Consider the following 13,862-nt stretch of genomic DNA (forward strand, 5'->3'; position numbering starts at 1 on the left):
TTAAAGGTCAAAGGTCAAATTCAAGAATGACTTTGTACGGAACATTTCTTCTTCATGCATGGAGGGATTTTGATGTAACTTGGAACAAATGTTCACCACCATGAGGCACCCTTGTTTTTAGAATTACGTCCCTTTGTTTTACTATAAATAGATTTTATTGTAACTTTTTTATTACTGGCGGTAGAGAAAAATCGAGACCACTTTTCTGTGGTACAGCATGCATGTTACATCCAATGTTTAGGTGTATTTTGACCTATCTCTACCTGGTAAAGAGTTTCTTGTGGACTTATATAGATTTTTTTTTAAAGATTAATTTCCCTTTGTTGTTACTATAAATAACTTACATGATAACATTTTTATAATCAGCCAAAAAAATTCAATATGAAAACAACTGTGGGTTTTTATATATGCACATTTTAATCCAAGTGTGTTGTTATAACATATTGTATATGTAGTACAATAATGTTTATACATCATTGACAGATATCAGTTCATACTGTTATACTGCAGTAGAGAAAATTAGGTGCCTTCCAGTAGGGGACTTTGTATTGCATGGCAATACTTCATTCACTTGTTTTTATTTATTTTACAAAATGATGCCCTTTTTCGACTTAGAAAATTTTGGTTAAAATTTTGTATGTAAGCTGGTATCTCAGTACCCATTAATTCACCATGATGATCTGACGTGCATTACACATATTCCATAACTGTACTTTGCATTTTTTTACAAAATTATGCCCCTGTTTGGACTTAGAAATTTTTGGTTAAGGTTTTGTATGTAAGCTGGTATCTCAGTACCCACTAATGGGAATGAATTGAAATTTCACACAATTGTCCATTGTCTTGCGCTGATATGCATTGTACATGTTCCTAATCCTTTGTTGCAATTTTACAAAATTATGCCCCTTTTTGGACTTTAATATTCATTCAATTGACAAGGCTGTTGAATAGTCAAGTATTGCTGTCCTCCGACAGCTCTTGTTTAGTTATATCATTGATTATGATAATAAATGTTATTATTATCATTATCATTACTATTATTATTACCATTAGTATTAAAAGGGACGATATCGTCATTAATTCAGCTATAATTTATAGGCCGTGGAATTCATGGTATCGTATACTATGTGTTGAAAAACACTCTTCCACTCTTACAGCACTATGATAAAAAGATCAAATACTCGCACCTTTGAAAAGAATGGGAAAAAACGTTTTATAACCAGACGAGGTGAATGGTAAAACCTCAAACAATATTGAGATAATTTTTGCACCAATTGTTTGGATCGAACACAGTTTCTTTTAGAATTGCAGGTGTACGAGAAGTAGGTTATCGCATACTAACAAAAATCCATTTGGCCTGTGTGACATCTGAAATGTTTCGCCTTTATTTTATTTAGAAAATAAAAAAAAATATGCAAATGTAGTTAGTGTTCTTATAAAATGGTGTCGTGGTATAACTGCTAGTCATTGAATTAGGTAAAGTATAAATTTCTTATAACATGCGCTTTTGTTTATATTAAAGTAAATAGTTCATAAGCATTTTTGTGAACATACTTTTTAAACAAATTATTGTGTTAGAAATATAACTTTTACGTGACGTAATAAGTACTGTTTTTACTAGTTGCCACATCTGTCTACCAACCTTTGTACTTAATATTGGCATATTTTATCTAATTCTCAATAAAAGAAAATTACCCGGTAAACCATAAGTTCATTTTACGTTTATGGCATAAACAACTTGGAACCCTGATCACAGCTTTTAATAATCAATGCACCATTGAGTGGTTCATCTGAATACGCTTTATTTAGCGACACCGCCGAAAAGCGATACTTTCGAAACAGACTAAATTTAGCAGAAATTTTAATGTTCGTTTGCTTTATTTTCAAACGCACCCAGCTTAAAATGTGATTAATAACTTGTTTACGTAAAATTTTATAGTTTTCTTTATTTTGATTAAGTAGAAATTTCATATTGTGTGCTAAATGTAGAGTAATAAAATTTCTAAACCCGCGATAATATTACTGGTTACGGTAATTAGTAATTACTTTATTCCTATTTAAATGACGTTATTCGTTACGTATGTTATCACTAATTGCGCTCTGGGATTTCAAATATCGGATTTTCACGTCTCCCCCGAGATTTCAGTGCAGTATATTGATACCTGACTAATTGCTCCCATATTGTCTCAGATATGTTCAAATCGTTTAAACTTTTGGATGGCTGGCTATGAAAAAGAAACATACAATGACTAAAGAGGCTAAAGAATTAGTTTACGGCTGTATCTAAGAGAATCGATTACATGAAATCGTTTTAATGCTCATGGAATATTTTCTGAGAGTGAATTGTAACAGACCAGTCCCATAACTAGCGTAAGGCGGAATTTCAATCAATTTGAAGGAATACATCAATCAGGATGTTTACGTTATTTCTATAGGTACTGAAATTTTCTTTCTGTTGAAACATTTTATTTGGAAATACATGTTATTTGAAGGTTGACATTAACGGGTAACTTTCAAAGGAGTGGTGTAATTGACAAAGGGAAGGAATAAAATTACATACGGAATACAAAAAACAGGTACAGTTTATAATGTTTTTACAACGCAATAAAATTTGGAAAAGAAACAGTTTAGTATAACGAAAGAAATGTATGTCATAATTCTATGATTTTATTCAAAACTCAGTCAAGTTTTATTTTCCAAATCTATAATGATTAATACATATTTACAGAAGTAACGGAAACGCATATCTAATAATATAGATTTATACTATTCATTTATTAATTTGATAAAATAAGTTAAGGGACGGAATTTTAAACTAACTCTATTTTTTAAAATTATTTTTGAACGTGTAAAGAGAATAATATCTCATAGATAATGTGTGTTTTTTTATGGTACACCGAAATGCCATTTTATGGACTTTCCTGAATGGAACTGTGTTTGTTTTAAGACCTATTGGGAATATTTTATAAAAAAAAACACGAGAGAATCAAATAGAAAATTCAACTAATATGCAAGTGCTATACATAAATTTTAAACTCGATGTCTCTTTGTTTCTATTTGTGAAATGGGTATTTGTTCATGCAAATGAAATAGATTTTGATCGTGTGTTTTGTCAGTTAACTATTGTGTTGCAATTCGTTCGTGGCATGTTTAACTTTTTACATATGCAAGAACATTTGATTTCTTTCTATGTTGACCAGATAAATTTCGTAAGGCGTTGACGTTTGGTTAAATAAATATACATCATTATGGCGAATAACAAAATCATTACGAATTCGTTGTTTTACCATATTACCAAAAGCGTTACCGTTATCCAATGTAACTGTTCAAATATTGGTCGTCTTCTCTGTAAAAATTGATACGATTTTGAATGTTTTAAACTACCAACGGTAACCGCTTACAATTCTTACGATAGTTTATACTAATTTGTTTTAGCTCCAATTTCATGAAAGCTTTTAGCTTATTGGAACTACTCTCGAGTCCGCTTCCTGGAACACCAGTACTGCTGTCATATTTGAAGTCATGGTCGTGACCCCAGTGGGGCTCGAACCCACGACACCTGGATTGAGTGACCGACATCTTATCCACTAGACCACCGCTCCCCTTCGATCGATATCTGTTGCATGTTCTGTTTTTTTTTCTATTTATGAAATAACGCTGAAAATAATTATCGTTATTACCGTTGAACTAGAGTAAAAGTATCTTGGAGATCACTCTCGCCCGTAAAAACTGTAATTTTGTGTCTCTATGATAATACGATTTTCACATTAAGAGAAATGTTTACTTACGCTAAAACCTATTTACTTAATCTCATTTGTCTATATCGTGACAGATTACTGTAAGAGTTCGTTACAATATATAATGAGAGATAAAGAGATATTATCATGATACTGATCTATGCGATATGTGTAACATTCTATCTAATGGGATAAAAACTAGCCTTAAAAGCCGTATCAGAATGCGAAAAAAAATCCTTTTAGAATATTATCAACAAACGTTAATACTTTAGTTAGTCCGCCGCGATGGTTAATGTACATATACAGGGACATACATTATTCCTGACATATATAAAACAATCAGTATACATTTCAGGACCGAGGGCCAATAGAGGCTAACCTTCTACAGAGGGAACTCTTTTTGTATCTTTAAAAGAAACTATAATATCATTAGTTTAAATAGAGGCCAACATTTCTTCAACTTTTATAAAATGCTCGAAAGCTGTTGCAGGTATTTGTGTAGATAGGACAGTAATTTATTAGGTATATATTGGTGGACATTAATTTATTAGGTATAAGTAGGTCAGTACAGTGGCCTTAATGTACACCAATCCCGGCTGTTACAAGCTGTATCAGACAATGGAATGTTGAAAAAGTAATGTATATATTATATATACAATGCAATACATGTTAGACAGTGCAACAAAATTCTTGTCGCTTACCGGCCCCAGCTGTCATTGACAAACCCATCTAGATTGTTACAGACAAGTACAAAAACATTTGTCAGAAATGAAGTTACTGCTTTGTCTTTCATGTAACAACAGTTTGTATTTAACGTTAGTATTACACATTTTTTAAAAACATTTTCAAAGGTTTGAATATTGTTGAACGTTTTACTGAATCTATTTTTGATTACCCACTTTGTGGCTGTAACAGTTAATGTACATAGTTAAACGTAAGCATTTCTATAACCATGTGATCTTGCGTAACATCTATTTGGATAGCTGTTTCATCTGTTTTTAACATTAAATATAAAGCCTTATGGAACTTTAAAACGTTGTAGCGAAAATATTTTTATGCATTTGGAAGCTATTGAGTAATATTACTTGCTAAAGGCTTGAATAAATGGTAACAAACAGGTTATTATTACCGGTCAATACTGACGACAAAAAAGTTATTTTGAGGTATAATAGATTCTTAAATTCTGAGGTATAATAGATTCTTCAAAGGAGCTAGACATCAGATCGACATTTTTTTTCGAAAATATATGTAGAGGATATTTGTTTGTTTTGGTGTAAGATCAAAATATATTTCACCGAGCGAACACTATGATGCAATATTTTCACGAGTGGTGCAGCCACGAGTGAAAATGTAAATTATGGCGTTCACGAGCGAAATATATTTCTATCTTACACTCAAGAAGACGAATATCATTTTATCTTAGTTTGTCCTTGTTTTACAACCTTAAGAAAAAAATACATGAAGAAATATTATTACGTTAGACCGAGCATGTATAAATTTATAGAGTTAATGCAGAAACAAGAAAAACAAACTATTTTCAATTTATCTCTTTATATAAAACAAGCACTGAACTGTAGGAACCAAATATTAAATGTAATGTAATATAGATATAGCTAGCAAACAGATACATGTATGAACTGTATATTGCTGTTTTATGTATGTATGAAAAGTATATTGTATCTGTAATCTGTAAAGTATATTACAGTGAAGTTCTAAGTAAAATTCATTTGTAAAATGTATGAACGTTTCATATTGATGTAAGTTAAATCAAGATATGTGTACATACATGTACCTGTTTTATGTATTTATGATAAGTGCATTGTATTTGTAATGCTTGTAAACCGTAAAATATATTGCTGTGGACGTGTAACGTAAAAAATACATTTGTTAAATGTATGTAACAGACGACAATCTTTATAAATTTATATCTGTTATGATTTTTCTTGTGTATCCTCTATTCCTCTATTGATAATTATCTTTAAATGTTATGCTGTACATGATACTTAAACTATAACCAAATCACATGTCAGATGTTAAGTACCACGTGATTACTATATTAGCTGAAATATTATTTGTTATTATACTGATGATGTACTCTGTACAAATCGAATAAAGTATATGTTCTGTTCTGTTCTATCTTACACTCAAACAAACAATTTTCTCTTTATTTTATGCATCTTTAATGGTTTTAACCAAATCATGTCCAGTTTGTCCGTGCAACGTCACGTGCATCGCATTATGACGTCATGATATATATTTTCTGCTTATTTTATACATTTATACCTTTACTGAAAAATATTTTGCAAGGAATTTTCTATCATTTATAACTCATATTATTTCGCATTCAGGTGTAGTTCCGTACCAGTGAAAAATAAAATTGATATTTTCACTGTTTGAAACAGTGAAAATATCAATTTTATTTCACTGATAAATTTCAGTATTTCACTGAAGAGCATAAAATAAAACAAAGTAAATTACTTTCGGTAACAAATATGCACACAGCTTTTAGCAGTATTTATTTCTAAGGAGAAATATTGTAGTCTGTGAAATATCAGGAAAGCTGACTACAGAATTTGTACCGAAATATTTTTTTTAAATCAAATTCAAGAAATCTAGGGATGTGTTATAGATGAATATCTGATAAAAAGAAAGACACTGAAAAAAGGATAGCGCCGAAACGTCGATATAATTAAATGTTAATGTTATATTATTGATTAGATCGTTTTATTGTTGAGTTTTATAGCATCATTGAATTATATAACAATAATTCTTAAATTCTGATATTGTACGAGTATAGACATTATTTAAGGTAGTTCTGCACGTTCGGATCAATTTTTTTTTACAACGTAGTATTTAACTAATTACTGACTTTTAAAAACCTCTAGAATATACTTAAAAAATTCAGCAAATAAAAAAAGATAGGCTCTTCTTGCCTACCTGGCAGGGAAAGTATACATTTGTCCGAGCACGCGCAAGGGATAGATATTCCTGTATTTCCCTAGGGAAAAACCTTGTCTAAAATAACGTGCACTTTGGTGACGTCAAATAGTATTGGCACTATTGTGACGTCATAAATTATATAAATAATGTTAGGAGATACCCAAATCTATTTGTCTCCACGATCTATTTTGAACGTGATAGGCAAGAAAAATTATCTAACATGTCTGTTTGTGTAAGACAGCTGTTTTCCCAACCCTCAGGACAGCCTGGATAAAAAACCTCGCTAACGCTCGGTTTTCCATTCCACACACTGTCCCTCGGGTAGGGAAAACCCTGTCTTACACAGGCAGGCATGTAAGATCCTTATAGTGCGCTGGATTTTTAGCTAAACTGATTTGAAAAATTAGGAACTCACGCAAGTTTTCATAATGGAAGTCTATAGGAAAATCACAATTTTCATAACATTTTCAGGAATAGAATTTTTTCTATAATGTAGATTTTAATAAAACTTGTCACAGTCGCAAAAAAATTATGGCCTAAAATATGGTGAAATAAAATGTATAGGTCCGTGTGCTTGTTTTTGACATACAATGTATTTGCCCATGATAAAGGCGATCCACTTCAAGCTGGTTTTACGCCATTATTTTGAATGATTAAGCGTATCACATGTTTAAATATCATATTTCAACTTTAGAAAGATAGTAACGTTGCTATTGTAATAAATTTACTTATAGGTTGCCATTAATTGATAAAGTGATTTTCATTCCCGTACGCCGAATCCAGGCTTTATTCTACGGACGTTACGCCCTCACTTTTATCAACCTTCATACAAAAAGCTTACCCATATAAACAAACGCACAGAGGCAGTCTTTGCGTAAAGGAAATCGCTGTAAATGTTACATGTACAATAGCTTAGTTTGGGTTGTATTCGGCTTCCTTCGATTTTACCAAGGTCTTGCAACATTAGCTTGAGCCGAATTCAATAGGCCACCAATCTACTGATTTAATAATTTACGGAAAAGAAAAATTAGGCCAAAATTATTATCTGTAAAACTTCAGTGCACTTCGACTGAACCTAAATTAATTCAATCAGCAATTTATTTTGTCATTCAAATAAAAAAAATACCTTTGAAGGAAAACAAAATTTAATGGTTTGAAACAAATTTATTTTATTAATATTAGGTGAATTTACAGGTGACCTATTGGGAATACATTTCTTGATAGTGTTATTGTTAATTGAATCAAACAATGACAAATCTATAACTTCACACCGGTCACACCTGATGAATTGATACTAAGTAACTTATTGACATTCTGGTTCCATTACTACCTAGAATTGATAGCTCGTGTGGCAGGCCAATCAGTTCTGCACGTTTAATTGAGTGACGGCTTAACGTCATTTATTCAGAAAACATGGAATAATGCCTGGAAACCGTTGTACGGGTCAGAAATGTATTATATCCCGTGTATAAAGAAGTACACATTCAGCGCTACTATCCTGTCAATATTTAGGTTATTTTTTAATATATATAGGTATTGATGTAAAGAAATAACAACATAAAAATAATACCATAGAATAAGCAGCAATTACGATCGGCGAATTGTTCGAAATTAAGCGCAGTACCTCTTTATTTGGCTATATGCTAGAGAAAAGGTAAACTATGAAAAGTTTCATTAAAATATATATCGTGGGACTAGTTCTATATGCAGAATTGTCATCAAAAATGCAATTTTCCCATAGAAGCCATTGTGAGATTGACGGGAGCACCAATGTTTCCCAATTAGACTAACAAAACAATTAAGCACAGGACCCTATCATTTTATTAGCGACTGACTTTCCTTCGGATATGATGATGCTTTGAAAGAAATATGGTTCAGTAAAATTCCACGTTGTAAAAAATATTTGTTTCAACCTGACAGAACTATCCTTGCGTATATTTCTATTCAGATATAACACCTGCTATGTTTAATCAGCAAGTTAATAAGGTGCGGCAGTACATAATATGACCTCCGCATCATACCATACCACACGGTAGATATTATTTCGGGTTTCTGTCATGACTTTTAAGGCCTAATGTAATTTTAATGGATGAAAAATTTCAGATGTCTGATTTTTAGTTTCTCTTTTTGTGTAGAAATACTGCGCTCATAAAGCAAAAAATGTCTTCACTACAAATCTTGTATGTATAGGTCATGGCAAATCTAATTTGATAGCACGTGCACTTTTAATATCATTATTATGTCATCCCACTCGAAGTGTAATACAATCACGTGACATACTGCTTTTATACAGTAAGCTGGATATTAAGACAGTTTATAAAAACAAAGCTAGTAAAAGCCAATTTTAAGAACCTTTATATTATCAATACACGTTAGACAAGGAGCCAGAAAATGTTTTACACCGGGCTGTCTATAACGTTTTAATGACCCGCAAGTAATTCCGTAGGAGAAGTCTTCATCATTATTTTGAGTAAACTCAGGAAATAAAACATAAATTACTCACATGGAAGATTTTGCAACATTTAATGTTATTGCTATTTATCATATGTTTACAATAAGTGTAAACCAACAAATACCAGGTATAAAAATGTATAAAACCCCACGTGTACTCCCCGCCCTTTGATACCGTACAAAAATAATAAGACATGTGCGTAAGCAATTAATATCATGTAAAGGTGCCAGTACTCTAAGAAATGAAAGAAAATGGATGTTAACATACAGAGTTCTTCTTTTTAATAAGCAAGATATATATGGAAATAAGGAATAATTAACGACAACGTTTATGGCAACTTTATCTGATACACTTTGGCACGGTAAACATTACATTTGTACACGGTTGCTTTCTACCAATAAAATATTTTCCTATTATTTATTTTATCTTTTAGTATCTATCAGTATCTGACGGTATAATTGATAGTATACATCATTAAGATTTTGAATAACGCTAAAAGGAAGTGTTCACATTTCTTACTTTCAGATTACCTTCAAATATACCGATTAAGTATTATAAATTTGATACACTTTGGTCATAAAAACGAGGCTCTTTGGAACATTCAGAAATTGTACTTAGCTTTCATCCAGTATACTTTGCAAAAGTTTATAAAAATATGGAAGTTTTTCTGAACATGCCGTTTGCCTAAATTTCATAATTCTTATACGAGAACCCTTTTACTTTACAGATCTAAAATGCTAGCATATTTCAACTATTACACTGATGATATAAATACAGAATGTGCATTTCAAATGAATAGAGCGAAATCACTGCAGATAGACAGGGACTCAAATCTTATAGGCCTAATAGCTAATGGTATATATGAACTATATGACTTTTTTCCTTATCTTTCAGATCGCAGAGTTACTGGAATTTCGAATAAGCATCGGAATGGTTTAATACACACTATTTTGGACTTTAATAGTACAGCAAATATATCAATACACGCCACTATGCCGTCCTACAGCGCCGAATCCCTATCGAAACATTCCTTCGGTGAAATTGACGCTTCCGGTTATAACAGGTCGAACATAACCTACATGACAGACGGAGCTGATATGGAGACCCTGCAACATCAGCAGTTCTTAATTCTTCTGCCTTCATTCATATATACAGCATTTCTGATGATGGTGGGAATGCCAGGCAATTTCATCGTGATAATTGTTTATCTTCTGAAAATGACTAAAACAACATCCAGACATTTCATTATATCCTTGGCAATTTGCGATTTCATTAACTGTGCATTTGGCATGCCTGTTGAATTGTCTTTGATATGGAACTTCTACAGTTTTGACTACCCGATCCTGTGTAAAATATCAAGGTTTTCAACGTTTTTTATGAACAATACGTCGTCATGTGTGCTAATAGCTATCGCTGTTGATAGGTTCAGACGTGTTTGCCTCCCCTTACGTCCAAACATGACTGTCAAACATTCAAAAATCATTTGCATCACTGTAACTATAATTTCTATAATCAGTGCAGTGCCGTCCTTGTTTATTTACGGCACGAGAACCATCCTTCTGCCTGCGCCATTAAATGACACCATGTTTGTTCTGAAAACATGCTACGTTGATGACAGTGTGGGAACTAAGTTACCATTAATATTTAACTTGTACATGTTTATCATTATTATTCTAATGATACTATGTTTAGGTATCATGTACGCTCTCGTGGGAAGGGTCGTCTGCAGCCGTAAACACTTTTCAGATGATAGTTTCCGGAAACTAAAATTCGGAACCTCTGTCAGCGTGGATTCAAAAAGCCGATTTTCAACACGATTTTTGAAGTCATTTTCTGAACATTCACCGAAACTTTTTCACTCGGCACGTACACAAGAAAGAAAAGATTCTCCAGTACCAGATATTGCTGAACCATTAGCTATTCGTGATCGGGCACATTCGGATATTTCTGTCAGACGGCATGGCGGAAAGGAAATACGAGCTGGGCGGACAACCACGATTCTATTTATAGTAACACTGATATTTGTGCTTTCCTTTGTTCCGTATCTTGCTATTGTTACGATGCGGTACATTAAAAAAGATTTGACAAAGTCTATGACGCCTGTGCAGTTAACAGTTTATAATTTGACGCTAAGATCCTATCTGCTCAACAGTGCAGTAAACCCGATAGTGTACTGCTTTTTGAATAGACAGTTTCGGATGAAAGTAAAACTTTTTTTTGGATCTATTTTCTGTCGTTGCAAGAAATGAGTAAAAAGGTCTTTTCTAGATCATTTACGTTATCCATATATAACATTATTCATTGATTTAATCAGTTTTGAAATATTTTTACACACAAAATATGTTTACACACTGACTTCATGATATTTGTATATACATGTATACCTGTAATTTAAATTTGTTTAAATGTTTGTTTAAAGTTTAAACAGGCAAGTGGTCAAATTTTAATGCGTTTATCGTGGGTTTTCGTTTGTCACACATGTAATAAATGGGCATGCTTGATATGTTCTGACTTCTTTTATATTTCAAAGAAACCGTTCAACTGTAGGTTTGGTATAGCTCGCGTAACGTTACTGATAAGAGACCATAGCCGCAACAACCAGAATCACATTATGTTATTAGTAGGCGACAGACTTGCTAGTGAGGAAGCCATCCAGCTGGCTTACGGAAGGTCGGTGGTTCTACCCAGGTGCCCGCTCGTGATGAAATAATGCACGGAGGGATGTTACATATTTCCTGTTTCTTTCAACAGGCCCAGTTGTGAGAGACTTGTAGCAAACTAATTCACAAACATATTTGTATATATCGCATGTACAGACCTACATGTTTATTCTTTTCTTCTTTCAACGGATTACTATTAAAATGGTCAAGAAATTAAAAAAAATATTTAAAAAAATCTTCTTTTTTTTTCAAACAGAAGTGACAGTCATTTCGTGGACAAGCACACCCCAACATTTATAAATGTTGCCCTTAACATCGATAATAAATGAAGTCCGGTTGGCTTTTAAAATTAGTGTGCATTTCTAGTGACAAACGTAAACAAATGATTCTGGATTTTAGCGATACAGCAGCTTATTTAAAACTATGTTTAGTCATGTCAATTTAAGGGATAAAATTTTATCAGAAACTCACATGTTATGCCCGAACAACGGTCACTGTTAAAGTAAGAAAACAGTTGACAAAATTGAAAAAAATACTCCTTTAAACGTGTATTGGACCTGATTGTTTTGTTACGTTAATGCAGGAGACATGATTGTCAGTTGAAAATGAAATCTTTAAAATGATAAAGTCTTCTACATGTAATATGAGGCTCTGCAACAAAATAAAGAACTGCACTATTACACGCTAACTTCCAAGTATATTTTTCTTCCTCAAACTGCCATAAAAGTGCATTTATACACTTGGCTATTAGTTTGTCATTATCCCCCAAAGCTCGGCAGTACGTGGCATGATGTTCTTCACAGTGGCAGACGTTGCGGAGGGTGCGTATTTATATCAACGGAGTGTTGAGTCGGCTGTTGAGAAATGTATGAACCAATTTAAAATATAAAATGTCCACTTCCGCGAAATGCTTCTGCGTGAAATTTATGGATGGAGGCGCGTTACATTAAATATAACTGACTGTACTGGATAACAGAATAAGCAGAAAAATATAGCATAGTATGTTTACTAAAACAACATGAATGTATTTCAGTAAAAAACAAAACATGCATCGATCGTTAAGAAAACACTTTTGTACATGATTATTCATTTGGAGGAAATGCTAATGTATTGTGCGAATATTAGCGAATTTCAAAGTAAAACAATCGCAAATATTACCCAATTTAAAGTACAGTCAAACTCGTACTTACATCCACTTGTCTTTGGTATTGTCAGAGTCAATCGATATTAAGCAACAACCTGTCATAAAAGACCACTGCTACTCCTTCCCTTGACTGGCTGTTTAAGACGAAATATTTGACTTTGTTCGACAGTAATGTTTTGTTCTGGCGGAGTTAGGACACAAATGAGTTCACATGGCGACGTTTCAACTTTTAATGGTACAGAAAACCTTGGGTGTGTCTACGGTCCATATTTCACTCTCTCGTGGGTACCTAGGAAGAAGGTCAACTGAACGGCTTCCTCACTTGACAACTCGAACAGTAATCAAACCCTCCAAGGTGAGAGCAAGTTATTCGACGTCAGCGACCCTAACAACCAAGCCGCGGAAGCCGTTACTTTGTAATATCAGATCGTATGCTTCCAACGTATATTGTTTTGAACGCGTTTGTAAAAAGTAAAATTTATACAAAAGAGGGCATTTAGAGGTACAGAACGCAAGCAAACAAAACTTTAGCAAACTTGGTTTGACTGACTTTATAAATGAATGAGAGCAGGACCAGAAAGCTCACTGGTACCGGCGCATACAGACCGATCGATTGATAGTTTATTAAACATAAGGTTGAAGCCCATGAGTTTGTGTAATAGATAATAAACAATATGAATATGTGTGATGTATCACATTTTCGAGGAGCAATATTTAATTAAATATTCCAGGAAATACAACACAGAGTCCAAGTACAGGGATACCTTTTACGGCCGAATCACGGTAGTTACACATTGCTGTTGTTAATATATATACATCTATGAGAGGATCCTTTGTAAGCCTAGAACGCACTCAAGCAAAACAAAAATAGCCGAGTCGGTTTTACTGAGTTTGTTATGTAGGACTTATGAAATGTGCAAAATCCCTCA

At 33.0% G+C, this 13,862-nt stretch overlaps 1 protein-coding gene across 1 annotated transcript; it reads left to right on the plus strand.

Annotated features, from left to right (window-relative positions):
* Positions 1-2,188: 2,188 nt before the first annotated feature.
* Positions 2,189-11,630, plus strand: LOC123540845 (orexin receptor type 2-like). The gene is made up of 2 exons (XM_045326162.2): positions 2,189-2,576; positions 10,024-11,630. Exon 2 carries the CDS (start codon positions 10,122-10,124, stop codon positions 11,376-11,378), a length of 1,257 nt encoding a protein of 418 aa, XP_045182097.2. The 5' UTR covers positions 2,189-2,576; positions 10,024-10,121; the 3' UTR covers positions 11,379-11,630.
* Positions 11,631-13,862: the final 2,232 nt, after the last annotated feature.

This window comes from Mercenaria mercenaria, chromosome 16 (genome assembly GCF_021730395.1).
Source record: "Mercenaria mercenaria strain notata chromosome 16, MADL_Memer_1, whole genome shotgun sequence".
Lineage (NCBI taxonomy): Eukaryota > Metazoa > Mollusca > Bivalvia > Venerida > Veneridae > Mercenaria > Mercenaria mercenaria.